The sequence below is a fragment of the Saccopteryx bilineata genome, chromosome 4 (assembly GCF_036850765.1).
Source record: "Saccopteryx bilineata isolate mSacBil1 chromosome 4, mSacBil1_pri_phased_curated, whole genome shotgun sequence".
Classification (NCBI taxonomy): Eukaryota; Metazoa; Chordata; class Mammalia; order Chiroptera; family Emballonuridae; genus Saccopteryx; species Saccopteryx bilineata.
The window spans coordinates 80,057,995-80,080,278 of NC_089493.1; the positions used below are offsets into that span (position 1 = coordinate 80,057,995).

Consider the following 22,284-nt stretch of genomic DNA (forward strand, 5'->3'; position numbering starts at 1 on the left):
ATTCATTCCTCTTGGTAATGGAGGAGCATTTGTAATACTATACTAAGGACAGTTTCTAACAATATTCTGAGCTTCTCACCAGGTTATTTTAAATTTTTGCATTAAATCTTTTTTATTTGTATGAGTCTTTGTATGAAACTTAGTATCAATTTTTATTGATCTAATGAGTAATTAATCAACTTCATTATCTGTAGTAGACATAGGTCCTGGTAAAGCTGAATGAGAACAAATGTGAGTTATATAGATAGGCAAATTTCATTCCTACAATAAAAGTTGTAACTCTTGAAACAATTTGTGCAATCTAGAATTATTATTTGAAATATGAACAGTTTCTATAAGTTTAATTGTATGTTCTACATATTGTGAATCAGTAACAATGTTAATAGGACAGGATGTTTGAATTTTGTCTTTAACTACAATCAAACTACACTGATTTAAGGTTTCAGAAGCATTTTTAAGGATGACTGAAAGTTCAGCATTATTTTTATAAGCTATTAATATGTTATTTATATAATGGATTATTAAAGATTGAGTATATTTTTAACATTTTTTCTAAAGGTTGATTTACATAATGTTGATACAGTGTCTGACTATTCAACATTGCTTATTTAAGTAATATAAACTTAGTAAGAATAGTTAGTTATGCTTATTGTTATAGACACAACAGCTAGCATTGCTAGAAACAGAGTCAGTGATGTTTTTTGAAGTCTTAGTCTTAATTAAAAAATTTTTTGCTTCCTAGGTAAGTTTATTTAATTGTCAAATTTCCCTTTTTTTATTTCCAACTTATGCCGAGGCTTCCATTTTCTGGAAGGTATCTACTAGTCCCGTATCTGTGGAAATAATAGCAAATCCTCACCCCTACATTTTGTCTACATTGTTGTTGTAAATTAGCAAACATTTAAAAAGTTCCATTTGTGTAATATCAATTTTAAAAGTTTAAAAGTCCATTTAAAAAGTTCATCTTGTGTAATATCAATAAGAGGGTTAGCATTACCATTTTGATTAGCTTGAATACAAGCTTGATTTTCCTAAGTTATAAATTGTAACTCTTTCACTTTTGAAAGAACAGTCCAAGCTAACATTTCTAAATTTTTTGAACTAAAACATTCAGAGTCTATGAAGGAGGATAGCAGTTCCTGCGTATAAAGACAGTTTTATAATGGGAGGAAGCCGTTTTTAACTCTTTAAGAGCTTTGACAGAAATTTGGTCATAGTATAAAAAACTCCTTATCAGAAAGTTTAGACTGTAATTTAAAATATTGCTCTTTTAATTATAACATAAATGTTTCTCTTTATTAGAGGCTAAATGACCCTTGTTATTTTCCTATTGTAAAAGAAATTTTAGAGCTTTGTTAGGGACTTCTCCTAAGCCATGCAGCTTAGTGACTACTGCCTAAGTGGGCTAAAAAGAAAACTAATGTTGCTTAGTAATAAGAGATGTATTAGCTTCTATATCTAAAAGTCTTTTGTATTGTTAAGTCTACTATAGGGCATCAGAGGAACTAAATTCCCACTTTTCCTCAGTGCCTCCTTTTTCAGGATGTTGCCTTACAAGCAGCCAACTGTCTGAAGCAGCTTGTGATAAATTCTTAAAATGACTTAATTTTACTTAATTCCTTAGTTTTACAAATTTGAGTATATTTTACACATAAACAAGACAATTTTCAATACAGAAACACAAGTATAACATATAACTTTAATTAATCCTAATATTTGAATTCTTATTTGATTTCAAACTTTGAATTATACCTTATAATGTATTAACCAAATTAGCAAGTCTGAAGGATCCATATTCTATTTAATTTAAATTTAAATGAGCGCTCCTTATAATTTCTCATTTTAAAGCAAAAAATATATGGATGAAACTTTTTTCAATATAAAAGCTGGCATTTTAAATTTTTGTATGTAAACAATTCAGGCCTTAAAAATCACATTTTAGACAACATCAAACAAAAACTAAACAGAAATTAAAAAAACAACAACAACTAAACAGAAATTAGAATCAGACAAACCAGACTAGACAAACCAAAGAGAACCCAGGATTTCAGAGCACAGTCAGACTAGAAAGATGCCTGCCTGATTTTAATCAGGGCATTTTCTGATAGAGGGACTGACGATGGATGAGACTAAACAAAATTTCCCCAAGAAAATTCTCTTGGCAGCTGCTGGGATATTTTTTATAGTCAGATCCAACACATGTCCCCTGCCTCAGTTTCCAGGCAAAGAATAAGAAAGAAACAAAATGATAGTTCAGAGGACTGTAGCTAAAACACCAAAGAAAATTAGTATTTATTTTATTATTACAAAGACTAGAGAATTCTAAGGATTTTATGATTCTTCTATATGTCCTTATTTTAATTGAATTTGTACCCACTGATATAAAGCTTTAAACTTTTCTTCCTTGTCTCCAACTCCATGAATTTGCATCCAGGCTTTAAGACAAGCGATTTAATCTAAGCTATAACAGCATCAGTATAACCAGTTTGTTGTCCCACAGCTGCATAAGCGCCAACTCCGATGAGCATTTCAAAAGTAACTCTGGGGGGATTATTTCTGGCGTTCATGTGAGATATTCGAAAAGCCTCCTCTCTCCACCAAGATTTTAATTGTAAATATTGTCCTGGTTCCAAAACCGTACTAGCAAGTAAACCCCAATCCAAAGGAATGATTAAATGATTATTACAATAGGAAGAGATCAGACCTTGAACATATGAGGACTGAGGTCCATACATAGCAACAGATTGTTTGACTAGCTTTAAGAAAGTAAATCCAAATTGGTCAAATTGGATATTATGTCCTCCCCTAGGATCTGGAGCATTAAGAGGAAAAGGCTGTCGAGTAATTGAAAAAATAGATGCAGAAAAATTACTAGAATTAGATTCTAAATCATCATGATGCACAAGCACCTGTTGCATTTCAGAGATTATAGGGAGTTGAAAAATCCTTCCCCTGCCAGTACCAATTAATTTTTGACCTTGAATTGGAGGAGCCGTAGGCTCATATATATCTTGCTTTTGAACAGGATAAGCAGTATACTGATTTCCATTCTCCTGTTGTTCCAGTGTAAATTGTAGTTTACTTAATAAATGTTTTAAACAGGCAACATCATCCATAGGGGCTCCCTCATTTTTTAAGAAAGAGGGATGAAAGCCTTTGGATGGCTGAATTTCATTAACATTATCAGTAACTTCAGAAGCAGAGACAGTATTGTGCAAGTCATTATTCTGTTCATTCTGTGCTGAATCCAATTCTTCAGGCTCATTAAAAATAAGCTGATTCAAGTCTTTAACAGAATCTCCATCTGATTGCAAAGGTCCAAGGGCTGTAGCAATAAAATTATAAGCAGCCCACATTTCAGCATCAAGTGGATCTCCGTGCTGATGAACACAGCTTAAAGATTTTCCTACTTGTTGCCAAACATTCAAATTCAATTGATTACAATGTTCAGGAGTATACCAATAACAGTGTTTCTGAATAGCATTTAAAAGACATAACAAAACCTTGTCTTTTATCTGAGTACCAGACCCTTTTAAAAGGGATTTTAAAACCTGTATATAATTGTCACGTAATGAATGGGAATTTCCCATGACTTTGCTAGTTACCCGAAAGTATTGCGTACACTGCGCGTCCAACTTACCCTTTCGGGATTCCGTCTGTTCCCAACCTCTTCTTAAGGCCCCACGTTGGGCGCCAAATGTTATTGTGAGTCGGGGGCGCAGAGAGAGAGATCAGCAGACGGAATCATCAAGGACTAGCAAAGGACCACCGCTCGCTCAGGCAAATGGCCCTGAGTTCATGCAGTGTCCTAATTTTATTCACAAGACTTCAAAAAGCTTGTTTACTGAGAAATTGGCATAACATCAAGAGTAACTTTTACTTAAAGATACATAGAGTGCACCTGCAAGATAGCTTAGTAACAACATAATATCAGAAGGCATTAATTGCTATTGCTTCTATGGATCCCACAACATTCCTCTCCTTATCTTAAGGGATAACCTTGGAAAGTACAGAAATCTTATGAGAATGTTTTACTGAGAACAAAAAGCCCAGCAACTGCCTTCAGTCACATAGACCTGTTTCAGTGACCCGCCTTCAAGTCACAAAACAACTTTCTTGGCAAAACATTCTTTTCTTGTTGGCTGTGTTCCCATCTAAGGCCATGTAGTGGGTTATTCCACTACAGTAGTCTTTCAGAGGCAACAAACTATGCACACAAGATTTTTTTTTTTTGTATTTTTCTGAAGCTAGAAACGGGGAGAGACAGACAGACTCCCGCATGTGCCCCACCGGGATCCACCCGGCACGCCCACCAGGGGGCGATGCTCTGCCCGTCAGGGGGCACGCTCTGCCCACCAGGTAGCAATGCTCTGCCCCTCCGGGGCGTCGCTCTGTTGTGACCAGAGCCACTCCAGCGCCTGGGGCAGAGGCCAAGGAGCCATCCCCAGCGCCCGGGCCATCTTTGCTCCAATGGAGCCTCGGCTGCGGGAGGGGAAGAGAGAGACAGCGAGGAAGGAGAGGGGGAGGGGTGGAGAAGCAGATGGGTGCTTCCACTGTGTGCCCTGGCTGGGAATCGAACCCGGGACCTCTGTACGCCAGGCCGACGCTCTACCACTGAGCCAACCGGCCAGGGCCAAGATTATTTTTTTATGTCCTGAAAATCCATAAAGTGGATTTGATCAGTCCACAGTAGAAAATAATTCTATGGCAAAATATGCACTGTGGAGAAATAGCAAATGTGAATAATGTGTTGTGATCAGTCCCTCACAGCAATATTGTAATTTCTGATCATCCCAATTTTACAGATGAGGAAATTGAGGCTTGGGAAGATTTAGTAACTTGTCCAAATTACACATCTAGTAAATAATAATTCATATCTGCACAATGGTGTTCATGAAATCAATTACCTGAGACTGCTATAAATAAACACTTTTGGAAATTAACACTAAATCCACTTTGAAAGAAAGAGACAGTACAGATAGTTGTTAATAGAGTTTAGAGTTAAACAGTACTGGATTTATCACTTATTTGAGTGCTCAGTTTATTCACTTACAAAATGGAGTGCAATGATAGTACCTATCTCATAGGGGATTAAATTATGCATGCAAAGTGTTTTAAGTTTTCAGTGGATGGTAGCTGTTATAAAGTATCAGTTTTGAAACTTGAGCTCTTTTCACAGTTCTCTAATTTATAACAAGGCATTTGTCATTAAATGGCCCACTCAAAAGCCATTTCTCCACAGGGCCAGGGAAAGAAAGGGCATAACAGTAATTCTTTTCCATTCAGTGATACAGGTGAGTGCCTACCCATGTAAACCTTGTCCTAGGCCAATTATGTCTTGAACATTACCTTAGAAACATATAATTATGTCAGTATTTTGTACTAAGGTAAGAATTGCCAGACTTATCTGTTTCATTATGGTGAGAGCTGAAAAAGAAAAATGGCTAGTGGGTCCTTTTCTTGCTACAAAAGATAATGATTTACATTTTACTAATAGTGGAAAATGAGGTAAAATTAACCTTCCTTTCTGTACCTTAGGGCCCTTTTGAGAGAAAGAGGTCTTATGATTGGTCCCAGTTCAACACTCTGTATCTCCGTGTCCGTGGAGATGGTCGGCCTTGGATGGTGAATATCAGAGAGGACACAGATATAATCCAGAGGAAGAATCAGATGTATAGTTACTTCATGTTCACCCGTGGGGGGCCCTACTGGCAGGAGGTCAAGGTAACAGCACAAGACTTTACTGTATATGAAATTAGGTCTTTTGAGATCATGGTTACATTGTAGTTGTGGCACTTTAGTTGTTCATTGATGGCTTTTTCATATGTGCCTTGTCTGGGGGGCTCCAGCTGAGCCCGTGACCCCCTTGCTCAAGCCAGCGACCAAGGGCTTAGGCCAGCAGTGAACCTTTGGGCTCAAGCCAGAGACCGTGAGGTCATGTCTATGATCCCACACTCAAGCCAGCAACCTCATGCTCAAGCCAGATGAGCCTGTGCTCAAGCTGGTTTGGGGTTTCGAACCTGGGTCCTCAGTGTCCTAGACCAATACTCTATCCACTGTGCCACCGCCGGGTCATCTTTTATTGTTGTAATTTAGATTGTTTTCAGAGTTTTTCACTATTATACCAAACTCTGAGGTAAACATCCTTAATTATTTTCTTAGGATATACTCCTAGAAATAAAATTCCTAGAATAGGCCCTGGGTGGTTGGCTCAGTGGATAGAGTGTTGGCCCAGCGTATAGATATCTGGGTTTGATTCTTAGGGCACACATGAGAAGCGACCATCTGCTTCTCTCCCCCTCTCCCTTCTTTCTCTCTCTTCCCCTCTTGCAGCCAGTACCTCGATAGTTTTGAGCGTTTGCTTCAGGTGCTGAGGACAGCTCGGTTGGTCCAAGGTAGGCCTCATGCGCCAAGGATAGCTCTGTTGATTTAAGCATCAGCCCCAGATGGGGATCACCAGGTGGATCCCAGCGGGGGTGCATCAGGAGTCTGTCTTACTATCTCCCCTCCTCTCACTTAAACAATAAATTCTTGAATAACTGATATATAAATTTTTAAGTTCTTTGATGCACATTGCCAAATTATTTTTTTATTTTATTTTTTTAACGGAGACAGGCATAGAGAGGGATAGATAGGGACAGACAGACAGGAATGGAGAGAGATGAGAAGCATCAATCATCAGTTTTTCGTGGTGACACCTTAGTTGTTCATTGATTGCTTTATCATATGTGCCTTGACTGCGGGCCCCTTGTTCGAGCTAGTGACCTTGGGTCCAAGCTGGTGAGCTTTTGCTCAAACCAGATGAACCATCGCTCAAGCTGGCAACCTCAGGGTCTTGAACCTGAGTCCTTCCACATCCCAGTCCGGCGCTCTATCCACTGCGCCACCGCCTGGTCAGGCAAATTATTCTTAATTATCACTACCATGTAATCATTAACAATTACTTTCCCAAAATACATGTGGTGCTAATCTTTGGCTAGAAACAATAATTGTTTGCAATAGCTCCTTTTTAATTATTAAGGGAAGTGTTAGATTTTTAAAAATTAAATATTAATTGCTGTTCACTTCATGAGTAATTCTGAAGTAAATACAAGTGAGATACTCAAATATTTACTCTGATTACAGATGGAAAACATAGAGGAAAATTAGGTATATTAGCTTTCTGTCCCTTATACAGAGAAAACTATATTTTTCTTTTTTAAGCAACCTTTATAGATTTAATGTTCCTTCCTAGCTTCATTTTTTTTCCAAGCTAAAAAAAATTTAGTTCCCTTCATGTGGACAGTGATTTTAGAGAATTATGTGCCCAAAAGAGAAGAGATTCATTTCAATTGATAAGTGAGGTAGCTTACACATGCCCGTTGAATGTGCATTTCTAAAATGTTTCAAATAGTGCCTGACCAGGCTGTGCCGCAGTGGATAGAGCGTCGGAGTGGGATGCAGAGGACCCACGTTCGAAACCCCAAGGTAGCTGGCTTGAGCACGGGATCATAGACATGACCCCATGGCCTCTGGCTTGAGCCCAGAGGTCACTGGCTTGAAGCCCAATGTCACTTGCTTGAGCCCAAGGTTGATGGCTTGAGCAATGAGTAACCACCCCCCCGTCAAGGCACATATGAGAACACAATCAATGAGCAACTCAGATGCAGTGAAGAATTGATGCTTTTCATCTGTCTCCCTGTCTGTCCCTCTGTCCCTGTACTCCCCTTCTTTCTGTCTGTCACACAGAAAAAAAAATGTTTAAAATAGTGAGGTAGATGACCCTGTGCCATGGCTTTTTATATGAGCTTTGTATTGAGTTTGCTTTTACATCAATTAAGTGTTTTTGGTGATAACTAATCTGGACAGTAAATTTTATTTTTTAAATTCATTTTTAGTTTTTGGTTCAAAAATCGCTTGACCTGGGCCTGACCTGTGGTGGCGCAGTGGATAAAGCGTCGACCTAGAAATGCTGAGGTTGCCAGTTCAAAACCCTGGGCTTGCCTGGTCAAGGCACATATGGGAGTTGATGCTTCCAGCTCCTCCCCCCTTCTCTATGTCTCTCCTCTCTCTCTCTGTCTCTCCCTCTCCTCTCTAAAATGAATAAATAAATAAAAAAAAAACTAAGCTTTTAAAAAAAAAAAAAAAAAAAAATCGCTTGACCTGTGCTCACGCAGTGGATAAAGCATTGACTTGGAATACTGAGGTTGCCTGGTCAAGGCACAAACCAGAAGCAACTATGAGTTGATGCTTCCTGGTCTTCCTTCTCTCTCCTATCTCTAAAATTAATAAATAAAATATTTTTTAAAAAAGAAAAATGTACATTGAGAAGTCTCGCTCCTACTCGTGTCCCTGTTTACCTCTCCTGCCCACCTTCTATAAGTAACTACTTTTATTAGCTTTTTGTCTAGCTATGCAGTTTCTTTATGCAAATAGGAATATATATTATTTTCTCTTTTTTACTCAAAAATAAATATTGTATACTTTCTGTATCTTCTGCACCTGTTTATATATTTTTATTTGTATTTTTCTGAAGCTGGAAACGGGGAAAGACAGTCAGACAGACTCCCGCATGCGCCCCACCGGGATCCACCTGGCATGCCCACCAGGGGGCGATGCTCTGCCCCTCTGGGGCGTCGCTCTGCTGCGACCAGAGCCACTCTAGCGCCTGGGGCAGAGGCCAAGGAGCCATCCCCAGCGCCCGGGCCATCTTTGCTCCAATGGAGCCTTGGCTGCGGGAGAGGAAGAGAGAGACAGAGAGGAAAGTGCGGCGGAGGAGTGGAGAAGCAAATGGGCGCTTCTCCTGTGTGCCCTGGCCCGGAATCGAACCCGGGACTTCTGCACGCCAGGCCGACGCTCTACCACTGAGCCAACCAGCCAGGGCCAGCACCTGTTTATATATATATATATATATATATTTTTTTTTTTCATTTTTCTGAAGCTGGAAACAGGGAGAGACAGTCAGACAGACTCCCGCATGCGCCCGACCAGGATCCACCCGGCACGCCCACCATGGGGCGACGCTCTGCCCACCAGGGGGCGATGCTCTGCCCATCCTGGGCGTCGCCATATTGCAACCAGAGCCACTCTAGCGCCTGAGGCAGAGGCCACAGAGCCATCCCCAGCGCCCCGGCCATCTTTGCTCCAATGGAGCCTTGGCTGCGGGAGGGGAAGAGAGAGACAGAGAGGAAAGTGCGGCGGAGGGGTGGAGAAGCAAATGGGCGCTTCTCCTGTGTGCCCTGGCCGGGAATCGAACCCGGGTCCTCCGCACGCTAGGCCGACGCTCTACCGCTGAGCCAACCGGCCAGGGCACCTGTTTATATTTTTAAAATTTAGATAGTGGAGCACTTCCATAGCACTACATGGAGTTATTCTTCATTCTTTTTCTTTTGATTTTCTTTGTGGATATCCCTTGTTGATTGAGTGAGTCATGTATTTATACTTACTTGAGCTGTTACTAATTGTTATAGTCAATTTTATTAGAGTTTTTGAGGTGTTTTTAAAATTTAGTTTTTTTAAACACTGTAGATTTTTTTTTTTTTCTTTTCTGAAGCTGGAAACGGGGAGAGACAGACAGACTCCCGCATGCGCCCGACCGGGATCCACCCGGCATGCCCACCAGGGGGCGATGCTCTGCCCCTCCGGGGCGTCGCTCTGCCACGACCAGAGCCACTCTAGCGCCTGGGGCAGAGGCCAAGGACCCATCCCCAGCACCCGGGCCATCTTTGCTCCAATGGAGCCTTGGCTGCGGGAGGGGAAGAGAGAGACAGCGAGGAAGGAGAGGGGGAGGGGTGGAGAAGCAGATGGGCGCTTCTCCTGTGTGCCCTGGCCGGGAATCGCACCTGGGTCCCCCGCACGCCAGGCCGATGCTCTACCGCTGAGCCAACCGGCCAGGGCCAAAACACTGTAGATTTTACTGTCAGGATAGCTTGGTTGGTTGGAGTGTCATCCTGATGTGCAGTTTTGTTTTGTTTTTTAAACAAAATACTGGAGATTTTGTCTATATCTTACTTTTTGATTAATAATACATTGTGATGGGGGTTTTTTTGGTTGTTTTTTTTTTGCTGTTAGAAAAACTATAATTTATGTATTTGTCAGAGTTATCTGAAATGTAAATCTCTTTTTAAAAAAAAATTAATTCTTGATTTTGGAGAGAGAGGGAGGGAGAGAGAGACAGATACAGGAACATTGATCTTCTCCTGTATATGCCCTGACCGGGGATCAAACCAGCAACCTCTACGCTTCAGAATGTTTTAACCAACCGAGCTATCTGTCCAGGGCTAAAATATAAATTCTTGAAAGTGAAATTATTAGGTCAAAGTTATAGCATTTCAGATTTTTGTTAGTGCTTTGTTTTCTATTGCTGTGTAAAACCTTACATAAAACCAGCAGTTTCAGAAGCGTACACTTAATAGCTCCCTGTTCTGTAGGTCTGAAGTTAGGACACAGTAAATCTGGGCTCAGTGCTCAGGGCCCCGTACAGTGTAATTCAGGTGTTAGCTGGGCTGTGTTTCTTTCTGTAGGCTCTGGGAAAGAATCTTCTAATTAGTTAAATTCAGTTCCTGTGATTGTAGGGCTGTTGTCCTTGTTTCTTTACTGACTTTCAGGAGTCACTCTCAGCTCCTAGAAGCTGCCCACACTCCTTGCCTTTTTTAGCTCCTTCCATGTTTAAAGCCAAAGCTAGCAGTGAAACACCCCACTCCCCCACTGAATCCCTTTCACACTTTTTTTTAAGGGGGGGGGAGTTAGACTCTCACACGTGCCCCAACCGGAATTTACCTGGCAACCCCCCAATCAGCCAAGCTATCCTTAGTGCCTGGGGTAGATGCTCAAACCAGTTGAGCCACTGGCTGCGAGAGGGGAAGAGAGAAGGGGGAGAGGGATGGGAAGAGAAGCATATGGTCACTTCTTATGTGTGCCCTGACCAGGGATTGAACCTGGACACCCATCTGCACATCAGGCCAAAGCTCTGTCCACTGAACCAACAGCCTGGGCTCTTTCATGCTTCTAATCTCTTTCACCAGTCCCTTTTATGGGTTCAAGGGATTAAGTCAGGTCTTCAGAGGATAATCTTATATAAAAGTCAACTGACTTAGGACCTTTTGCACAGTTCCTTCATAGCAAGACTGAGATTAGTGTTTGAATACCTCAAAGGTGTGTGTATACTAGAAATTGGTATTTTGGGGGGGCCATCATAGAATCCTGCCTACCACATTGCCAGATGCTCTCTAGAAGATTTCTTATAGCTCTGGCCAGCTAGCTCTGTTGGAGCACTGTCCCTATGTGCCAGGGTTGGTTCCATCCCTGGTCAGGGCATGTGCAAGAGTCGACAACCAGTGAATGCATGAATAGAACGATGGATTGATGTTTCTGTCAGCTTCCGAAAAAAAAGCTAAAATTAAAATGAAAAAATGAGTTGTAATAATTTGCACTCCTACTAAGGGTTTACAAGTGTACCTGTTTCCATCTCTATTTTTCTATTGATTTGTTTAATCTTATTCTTAGTTATATGCCTGTGATCCAAATGAGTAGCTACTTGTCTTAATTGTGTATATTAAATAATTTTAGAATTAAATTTAAACCATTTCTCTTTATCCTCACAAATACAATATTCATATGCCTCAGTTACTTACATTTCAACTATGAAGTAAGTGGTTTCTTTTTTCAGATTCCTTTCTCCAAATTTTTCTTCTCTAATCAAGGAAGAATCCGGGATGCCCAGTACCAGCTTTTGCTTGACAAGGTAACATTTTCCTCTACTCTCACTCAGAACTATATCTTTAGTGAAACAGAACTCTTGTGAGGATGAATTCAGTCCATTTTTGAAGGCTGGCAAATGAAAGGTGGAAATTCCTACTCAAAGCCACCCCTGTAATTCCTAGATAGATTATTGACATAGACCTATCATTTGAGCCAAACCCCCTTCTTGGAGGATTTCATCATGGGTCTTCTTTTTTTTTTTTTTGTATTTTTCTGAAGCTGGAAATGGGGAGAGACAGTCAGACAGACTCCAGCATGTGCCCAACCGGGATCCACCTGGCACACCCACCAGGGGGCGATGCTCTGCCCCTCCGGGGCGTCGCTCTGCCGTGACAAGAGCCACTCCAGCGCCTGGGGCAGAGGCCAAGGAGCCATCCCCAGCACCCGGGCCATCTTTGCTCCAATGGAGCCTTGGCTGCGGGAGGGGAAGAGAGACAGAGGAAGGAGGGGGTAGGGGTGGAGAAGCAAATGGGCGCTTCTCCTATGTGCCCTGGCCGGGAATCGAACCCGGGTCCCCCGCACGCCAGGCCAACGCTCTACCACTGAGCCAACTGGCCAGGGCCTGAGTCTTCTTTTTAACATGTCTACATTTTATTTTAGCTTTAAAATAAGAGAATAGTGCCCTGGCCGGTTGGGTTGGCTCAGCGGTAGAGCGTCGGCCTGGCGTGCGGGGGACCCGGGTTCAATTCCCGGCCAGGGAACATAGGAGAAGCGCCCATTTGCTTCTCCACCCCCACCCCCTCCTTCCTCTCTGTCTCTCTCTTCCCCTCCCGCAGCCAAGGCTCCATTGGAGCAAAGATGGCCCGGGTGCTGGGGATGGCTCCTTGGCCTCTGCCGCAGGCGCTGGAGTGGCTCTGGTCGCAGCGGAGCGACACCCCGGAGGGGCAGAGCATCGCCCCCTGGTGGGCAGAGCATCGCCCCTGGTGGGCGTGCTGGGTGGATCCTGGTCGGCGCATGCGGGAGTCTGTCTGACTGTCTCTCCCCGTTTCCAGCTTCAGAAAATAAATAAATAAAATAAAATAAGAGAATAGTATTAAGAGTTCAGGATAGCTTCAAGAACCTCCATTAGACATCCATGTTGCCTTCACTAGTCTTAAGTGGACTACATTAAAAGGAGAGGAGAGGGAGTAGAATGTGAAAAGAAAAGTAGCCCTGTACTGTCTTTATAATTTGCTACGGCATTTGAGAACTATGGTATATTTGCTAACAGCCAATAGAATAAAGACTCAGCTACAGAATTTTAAAACGGAAACAAACCAGACCTTTGGTGGCACAGTAGATAAAGTATCAAACTGGAATGCTGAGGTTGCCGGTTCAGAACGCTAGGCTTGTCTGGTCAAAGTACATAGAGAAGCTATGAGTTGATGCTTCCTACTTCTCCCTCCATTCTCTCTGTTTCTCCTCTCTCTAAAAATCAATAAATAGTGCCTGACCTGTGGTGGCACCCTGTATAGTTGACCTGGAACGCTCAGGTTGCAGGTTTAAAACCCCAAGTTTACTCAGTCAAGGAACATCAGAAACAATTAATGAAAACCAAAGTGAAGCAACCATGAGTTGATACTTCTCACCCTCTCTTTCTCTCTCTCTAAAAATCAATAAATTAAATCTTAAAAAAAAAAAACACACAAAAAAAAACCCTCCAGGAACACCAGTTAATGTCTGTGATTTTGATCTATTTCTCTATTTTAAATTTAGATCTCTTCTATCGGATTCACCCTGGCTGATAAAGTGGATGGTCCATTCTTCCTGGAAATAGATTTTATTGGAGTGTTTACTGACCCAGCCCACACAGAAGAATTTGCCTACGAAAATTCTCCAGTGCTCAACCCAAGACTTTTTAAATAGATTATGTGGTAGTTTCATATTACTAAACTAAGTGTAGTATTACCTATGATGATACAGAGACAAAATAAAGCCTTTCTTTATATTGTATTTAATATTCCCTAAGACAAAGTTAAATGCTGCTCCTAAGAGGGACCATATAGAGGGAAACAGCACAAAACCAAGTTCTAAGCTGTACCTTAACTTAGAAAACACAAGTTACTGATGCAGAGCTACTATGTGAAGAACTGTTGTTGGTTAGAATGATTATTAGAAACAATTCCTGCATGGTTTCCAAAGCAAGAAGTCTCTGAGATGACTGCTGATGGCCTTTTAGAACTCTATTCCTTACAGGTTTGTTCTGTTTTCTAGTCCATCTCTGAGGAAGGGAGACTGCTGAAGAATATTAAGATCAAGATGCTGTTGAAGTCACAGAGAACAGACATACATACTGTCCTAGTCTGCTGTTAACAAATTAATGTAGACCAGGTGGCTTCAACAATGTATATTTACTTCTTACAGTTCTGGAGGCTGAGAAGTCAAAGGTCAAGGTACCTGCATTTCTGATGTCTAGTGAATATCCACTTCTTGGCTTATAGACAGCTGCCTTCTGGCTGCATCCACTCCCCCCACCCCCTTTTTTTTACAGAGACAGAGAGAGGGATAGATAGATACAGACAGACAGGAACGCAGAGAGATTAGAAGCGTTTTTTGTTGCGACACCTTAGTTGTTCATAGATTTCTCATATGTGCCTTGACCGCGGGCCTTCAGCAGACCAAGTGACCCCTTGCTCGAGCCAGCGACCTTGGGTCCAATGCTCTATCCACTGCGCCACTGCCTGGTCAGGCTACTCTTCCCCTTTTTACAGAGGCAATTAATTCCATCATGAGGGCTCCACCTTTATTTATTTGGTATTTTTCTGAAGCTGGAAACGGGGAGAGACAGTCAGACAGACTCTCGCATGTGCCCGACCGCGATCCACCCGGCACGCCCACCAGGGGGCGACACTCTGCCCCTCCGGGGCGTCGCTCTGTTGCGACCAGAGCCACTCTAGCGCCTGGGGCAGAGGCCAAGGAGCCATCCCCAGTGCCCGGGCCATCTTTGCTCCAATGGAGCCTCGCTGTGGGAGGGGAAGAGAGACAGAGAGGAAGGAGAGGGGGAGGGGTGGAGAAACAGATGGGCGCTTCTCCTGTGTGCCATGGCCGGGAATCGAACCTGGGACTTCTGCACGCCAGGCCGACGCTCTACCACTGAGCCAACGGGCCAGGGCTGAGGGCTCCACCTTTATGACCTAACTGCCTCCCAAACAATCCATCTATAAGTACTAATACATTGGAAATTGGGGTTTCCAATTTAACATACATTTGGGGCAACACAAACATGTAGTAGTCCATAACATGTACTTGGAGAGCTAGTCCTCCAAAGGTGCATCTCAACCAGTTTTTACTTTACAGTGACCTCTAAAAAATTGTTTCCATTGTTTTAAGGGAGAGAGAGAGAGAAGCATCAGTTTGTTATTCCACTTACTTATACATTCATTGATTGATTCTTGTATGTGCCCTGACCAGGGATGATGGAACCTGCAACCTTGGAATTTCAGGACGATACTCTAACCAACTGAGCTACCTGGCCAGGCTAAAATCTAAATTTATTAAGTACCCAGGAGTATGTCATGTTCTGTGGGTTCTTCATATATGTGAAAATACAAAAGAAGGACATGGTCATTTTTTCCTGGGGTGGGAGTAGGTGGTCAGGAAAGGCTGTTTGAGATGTATGAGGAGTACAAGCAAACTTGTTCATCTTAGCCAGTTAACTAAATATTGGAAGCCAGTTATGTTTACAAAGAATGAATCTCCCACCTTGAGAAAAACTTTATTTATGAACATCGGAAGCAGTACAAAACTGAGAAGCTCAATTTAGGTGCAACAAACATGGATATAATGCTATGTAACTCAATCCTTAAAGCAGCAGCCCTCAAATTTTAATATGGGCCTGTATATTGTTAAATAAGCAAGGCTAGAATGAGCTATAGAGGATTTGATTTTAAGAATATATTGAGTGAGATGGCAATTACATGAAGTGATCTGAACAAAGGTGCATAAGCTTGAAAAAAACCACTTTGCATTGGTAAAATATTGATGCCATAACCAACCCTTAAGGCCCACAGTTTCATTAAGATGACTAGATTCTTTAGAGCAGGGGTCTCAAACTCGCGGCCCGCCGAACAATTTTGTGCGGCCCGCAGACTAATCCACGAAAGTTCAAAATATTTTGGATAAAATTAAGTAAGCCTAGGGGCCTACTTGTATTTTTCATTTCTCTAGCATCCTAGCTAGATATTAGCTTAGTTAACAGCAGTTGTGATGCGAACTACAGTTTCTGGTCGTTTTGTGACACTGAATAAACTGCATGTACGATTGTGCTTGTTGTACTGATTTTTTTTGTTTTCAACTGCAGTGTGAAAAGTGTTGCGTAACAGTTGCCTTTTGTAGACCTAGTGCGGCCTGCCGAACGGCTGTGATCTTGCTCTGCGGCCCACATGCTGAGTTGAGTTTGAGACCCCTGCTCTAGAGGAAGAAGAGGTCATTTTCCCCAGCTTACTGTTGTTCAGTTTCTTTTTTTTTTTTTTTTTTTGTATTTTTCTGAAGTTGGAAACGGGGAGGCAGTCAGACTCCCGCATGTGCCCGACTGGGATCCACCCGGCATGCCCACTAGGGGGCGATGCTCTGCCCATCTGGGGCGTCGCTCTGTTGCAACCAGAGCCATTCTAGCGCCTGATGCAGAGGCCATGGAGCCATCCTCAGTGCCCGGGCCAACTTTGCTCCAATGGAGCCTTGGCTGTGGGAGGGGAAGAGAGAGAGAGAGGAAGGAGAGGGGGAGCGGTAGAGAAGCAGATGGGCGCCTCTCCTGTGTGCCCTGGCCGGGCATTGAACCTGGGACTCCTGCACACCAGGCTGATGCTCTACCACTCAGTCAACCGGCCAGGGCCTATTGTTCAGTTTCTACTATAGCTTGTGGTATAACTAGTTGCCATCAGGTAAATGCTCTTGCCTAGAAGAAGATTGCAATTCTATTAATATTAGAGGCAGCAGTGAGAACTCGACATTAAAAATCTAGCTCAAGAATTTATAGGATAGAAAAAAAGAATATAGGCTGGGTCTTACTAGAAAACTGAGTTGTACAGGGACTTAGGTTAAAACCATTTAGAAGAATTTGTAAGCTTTAAGGTAGTCATATCTTTCCAGAGAGTGTAGTATGTGAAGAACCCAACACTACATATTATGAACAAAGTTAAGAGCAGAAAAAGGTCTTTTACTAAAGTGGGAAGGACTATAAAAATATGTACAAAAAAAGGTTCAGAATAGAGGAATATTTACAGGATGTTAAACTATTAATCTGCAGCCATAATGAGGCCCCTCCGAGTTCTCAAAACATTTGCTTTTTTCTCCTTCCGTTCTTGCTCATGTTTCTTCCGTTGCTCCTCCCTAAGAGGGACAGGTACACATTAGGCTGTAGTGAAGCTTGCACACTTGTGTAAAACAGAGATAATGTAGCCTATCTGGTGGTGTGTGATGAAAATCATTATGTTAAAGGGTTATAAAAGTATTTCCCTATTTATCTTCATGCAACATTCTAAAGTCAAACAGAACGAAAACCTAAAGGCACCTTGGTGTTTGATGCCAACCCCCGTAGTTTTTGTTTTAACTGATAAATCTATACCTCTGGGAATCAAAGGTCAAGCTCAAAATTACAGTCTAGTGAAAATGCATGAACTAGGAATGAGGGTCTGATTTATGCCACTATGTTTTTATGAAAGGTATTAGGAAAAACAAAAAGCCCAGGATCCTGTTAATGACCTTAATAGCAAATATAGTTAGTAAAGACTTTAGTGGCAGGTGGACATAGGCAAGTCAAATAACAGGTAACTCTGTATCACGAGGGTTTCATGCAGGGAATTGACTTGGGAAGGACAAGCTGCAGTCCAGGGCGACCTCTGGCTCTAACTTGTTTTCATGCAGAAGAAAGCCTTTAAGACCCATCCTGGTGTTTTCCCCTGTGTAGGGGCCTTGAAGCCTACTGACCCTGGTTTTGCTGGAAGTGAGGAATTTACATCTATCTGCATACCTAGGTGCCCTGGGCACTTGTACTGGTGTCTAGAGGGATGTCCAAGTGCACTGTTTGGGCAGATATGTCACGTAAAAGCAGTGCTGTGGATCTGGCTTCTCTTGGGAACCACCAGTAGAGCTTTGGAAACAATGCAGATACTTGGACTCCACCTCAAACCTACTGAATTAGAAACCACTGTGGTGGGGTCTAGGCGTACATATGCCTCTTAGCAAGTTGTATATGTGATTGATTCTACTTGCAGTCTTTTCTTAAACACCACTTACTGAGACTCTATCCCTCAGAAGCTCTGCTTTTACATACAGTTTTTCAAAATCCTGGATAATTATGTACTCACCTGGTCTGGAAACGAGGTTGCTTGTAAGTTTTCTTGTGGAAGCTAACTCTGTTTACATGGTCATTTAGACATTTATTTTCTTTAGATTGTCCCCATGGTTTCAGTTTTCCTAGTTTAGGACAGAGACAAAGACAGATTAATATAATTCTTGTATTTATATTCCCAATTTTATTCATCTGTGGCTACTTGCTTGCTACCAACATTTATACTTAAAAAAAATTTTTTTTAAATTACTGATTTACAGAGAGGAATGGAGAGAGAGAGAGAGAGAGAGAGAGAGAGAAACATTGACTTATCCCACTTATCTATACATTCATTGATTGATTTCTGTATGTGCCCTCATGGGGGATCAAACCCAGACCTTGGTGTATTGAGATGACAATCAACTAAGCTACCTGGCCAGGGCTATCCTTTGTTTTAATAGACATTTGACAGTGTAAATCTTTCATTAATAATAAAAAAAAATTTAATTGATTGATTTTAAAGAGATGAAGGCAGAGGGGGAGCAAGAAAGAGAACGAGAGAGGGAAGTATTCATTTTGTTGTTCCACTTAGTTGTGCATTCATTGGTTGTGTCCTGTATGTGCATAACTGGAGACTGAACCTGCAACTTCGGTGATTCAGGATGATGCTCTAACTCAGTGGTCCCCAACCTTTTGTGGGCCACGGACTGGTTTAATGTCAGAAAATATTTTCACGGACCGGCCTTTAGGGTGGGACGGATAAATGTATCACATGACCAAGGCAAGCGTCAAGAGTCTTAGACAGATGTAACAGGGAATGTGGTCATTTTTAAAAAATAAAACATTGTTCAAACTTAAATATAAATAAAACGGGCCTGACCTGTGGTGGCACAGTGGATAAAGCGTCGACCTGGAAATGCTGAGGTCGCCGGTTCAAAACCCTGGGCTTGCCTGGTCAAGGCACATATGGGAGTTGATGCTTCCAGCTCCTCCCCCCTTCTCTGTCTTCTCTCTCTCCCTCTCTGTCTCTCTCTCTCCCTCTCTCTGTCCTCTCTAAAAAATGAATAAATAAATAAAAAAAAAAAAAATAAAACGGAAATAATGTAAGTTATTTATTCTTTCTCTGCGGACTGGTACCACATGGCCCATGGACTGGTACCAGTCCGCGACCCAGGGGTTGGGGACCACTGCTCTGACTGAGCTAACTTGCCAGAACAATCTTTTGTTTTTGGTTTTTTTACAGGGACAGAGAGAGTCAGAGAGAGGGATAGATAGGGACAGACAGACAGGAATGGAGAGAGATGAGAAGCATCAATTATCAGTTTTTCATTGTGATACCTTAGTTGTTCATTGATTGCTTTCTCATATGTGCCTTGACCAGGGGCCTCAGCAGACCAAGTAACTCCTTGCTGGGGCCAGTGACCTTGGGTCCAAGCTGGTGAGCTTTTTGCTCAAGCCAGATGAGCCCGCGCTCAAGCTGGCGACCTCGGGGTATTGAACCTGGGTCCTTCCGCATCCTAGTCCGACACTCTATCCACTGCGCCACCGCCTGGTCAGGCGCCAGAACAATCTTTTATTAACTTTAATTTCATATTCCACAGATATAAACTGCATTTCTTCTCTAAATAATGTGTTGTTGGGTTTTTTTAAATAAAATTTATTTATTGATTGATTTTTGGAGAGAGGAGAGACACAGAGAGAGATGGGGGAGAACAGAAAGCATCAACTCACTGTAGTTGCTTCCTATATGTGCCTTGACCAGGCAAGCCCAGGGTTTCGAACTGGCGACCCTGGCGTTCCAGGTCAACGCTTGATCCACTGTGCCACCACAGGTCAGGCAATAATGTGGTTTTTTTTAAATTCTATTTTTTAATCCTTGGAAAGACACAAGAAAACCTTCATAGAAAAAACGACTTCCATTGCACAGCACATTAAAGAAGCCATCATGCCTGAAATGAGGCAGCACAGTAGATAAAGCGTGGACCTGGAACCCTGATGTTGCTGCTTGGAAGCCCTGGGCTTGCCTGGTCAAGGCACATATGGGAGTTGATGCTGCCTGCTCCGCCCCCCCCACCACTAACCTTCTCTATCTCTCCTCTCTCTCTGAAAATAATAAAATCTAAAAAACACCAATGCAACCAAGTAGTTTATCCCAAGGTTACATAAGTATTACGTTTAATATTAAAATGGTATTTCACCTGTGCAATTTGTTATTGCTGTTACCTATTAAATTGTATTTGGAATGGAACAAGTGGGAACATTTTGTTGGCTTTAGAACTGTGACCAAACTTCCAGATTTTATATACTGCTTTATTTGTATAGATTATGACCTGTCTTGATAGGTCATGATTTTCTATTTTCATACTTTTTTTTTTTAATTGAGAGGCAGGGAGGTAGACAGACTCCTGCATGTGCCCTGACTGGGATTGACCTGGCAAGCCTCCTACGGGGCTGCCCATCTGGGGCCACTGCTCCATTGCTTGGGCAACTGAGCTATTTTGATGCTTGAGGCGAGGCCATAGAGCCATCCTCAGTACCTGGGGTCAAATTGCTCAAACCATTTGAGCCATGGCTGTGGGGGGGCGGGAGGTGGGAGGGAGAGAGAGAGAGAGAGAGAGAGAGAGAGAGAGGGAGGGAGAGAGGAGGTAGGAGGAAGGGTGGAGAAGCAGATGGTCACTTCTCCTGTGTGCCCTGACCAGAAATTTAACCCAGGACATCCACATAGAGGGCCAACACTCTACCACTGAGCCAACTGGCCAGGGGCTCCTGTGGAAAGTTTTCTTTAAAAAATTCTGAAAGCACTGAAAGATAAATCACATTAAATATTGATATTTTAAGCTCAAGAATGACATCTGGCCAATAAATGTCCCAGGTCATTGGACCGGTGGTTCTCAGCGAGCCTGGGATCCTTTGAAAGCAGTAAAGGAAACATTCATTTACCCACAGGCTAACTTCTAAGTTTCTTGATTTTGGCTGAAATTTTATTAATTCTCTGTAGCAATATTGATTATTAATATATTATGTCTTTGGGTTACAAAAATGTAAGTGAATCAAGTATTTAGTATTTGTTTAATAGACATTCTTTTTGTTCATGGGGGGTAGGGGCTGGAATTCTAGGTGGTCAGGTAAGGCTTCCAACCGAATCATATCCTTAGGTGCGAGATTGGTTAATTCTAAGTCTTTGCATGCCTTCTACCTCAAAAACTCCCCACATACCTTTGTGTGGCTCATAGGTGAGGGGACGAGACAAACTTGCTTTGAGATCAAACACTGGTTTTCTATTGGAGACCGGAGTCTGTGCTGCTTCAGCTGTCAACTTCAGTGGGGTAATAACTAGAAGAAAAAAAAAAAAAAAGTAAAAAGCCAACACACAAAACTCAAAGGCTTACTTAAAGAAAAAATACCTGTTTTTTATATATATATATTAATTAAAGTTTCACTTCTCAATCTTAAACCTCAACAGATGTAGGTTTAAAAAGGAAAGGAGGAGGAAGAGTAACAGAAAAGTTAACCACTGAGATTTGTTTCCTCTGTTAGCTGCTCCCCAAATAGTCTAAACATTATGACATTTCCTAGGATAAGCTGGGAGTTTAGAATCCTCTTTAAAGAAGTAACTGAGTGCCTAACTAGGTGGTGGTGCAGTGGATAGAGCGTTGGACTGGGATGTGGAGGACCCAGGTTCAAAACCCTGAGGTTGCTGGCTTGAGTGCAGTCTCATCTGGCTTGAACAAGGCTCACCAGCATGAGCCCAAGGTCGCTGGCTCGAGCAAGGGGTTACTCAGTCTGCTGAAGGCCCACGGTCAAGGCACATATGAGAAAGCAATCAATGAACAACTAAGGTGCCGCAACAAAGACTTGATGCTCATCTCTTTCCCTGTCTGTCTCTGTCACACACACACACACACACAAAAAGTAACAGTAATTTTTCAGGCTGTTTCTTTTATACTATTTACTCTGATTAAAAATTATAAATTACTGGCCCTGGCCGGTTGGCTCAGCGGTAGAGCATCGGCCTGGCATGCGGGGGACCCGGGTTCGATTCCCGGCCAGGGCACATAGGAGAAGCGCCCATTTGCTTCTCCACCCCCCCTCCTTCCTCTCTGTCTCTCTCTTCCCCTCCCGCAGCCAAGGCTCCATTGGAGCAAAGATGGCCCGGGCGCTGGGGATGGCTCCTTGGCCTCTGCCCCAGGCGCTAGAGTGGCTCTGGTCGCGGCAGAGCTACGCCCCGGAGCGGCAGAGCATGGCCCCCTGGCGGTTGTGCCGGGTGGATCCCGGTCAGGCACATGCGGGAATGTCTG

At 42.5% G+C, this 22,284-nt stretch overlaps 2 protein-coding genes across 6 annotated transcripts in view; one reads left to right on the forward strand and one right to left on the reverse strand.

The window, feature by feature from the left end:
• The window catches only part of NDUFAF1 (NADH:ubiquinone oxidoreductase complex assembly factor 1), a 32,828-nt gene extending 19,157 nt beyond the window's left edge, over positions 1–13,671 (forward strand). For 3 of the 4 annotated variants that reach the window (XM_066277029.1, XM_066277030.1, XM_066277031.1), the window contains exons 3-5: positions 5,539–5,724; positions 11,648–11,722; positions 13,435–13,671. In XM_066277029.1, the coding sequence (XP_066133126.1) occupies positions 5,539–5,724; positions 11,648–11,722; positions 13,435–13,584 (411 nt within the window). In that variant the 3' untranslated portion in view covers positions 13,585–13,671. The remainder of the gene's footprint in view (positions 1–5,538; positions 5,725–11,647; positions 11,723–13,434) is intronic. The other variant, XM_066277032.1, reaches the window with a different exon arrangement.
• A 1,743-nt stretch (positions 13,672–15,414) lies between these two features.
• NUSAP1 (nucleolar and spindle associated protein 1) overlaps positions 15,415–22,284 on the reverse strand; it is a 39,565-nt gene continuing 32,695 nt past the window's right edge. For both annotated transcript variants that reach the window (XM_066277027.1, XM_066277026.1), the window contains exons 9-11: positions 21,203–21,319; positions 18,024–18,132; positions 15,415–17,046 (exon numbers count right to left, since the gene is read on the reverse strand). In XM_066277027.1, the coding sequence (XP_066133124.1) occupies positions 16,953–17,046; positions 18,024–18,132; positions 21,203–21,319 (320 nt within the window). In that variant the 3' untranslated portion in view covers positions 15,415–16,952. The remainder of the gene's footprint in view (positions 17,047–18,023; positions 18,133–21,202; positions 21,320–22,284) is intronic.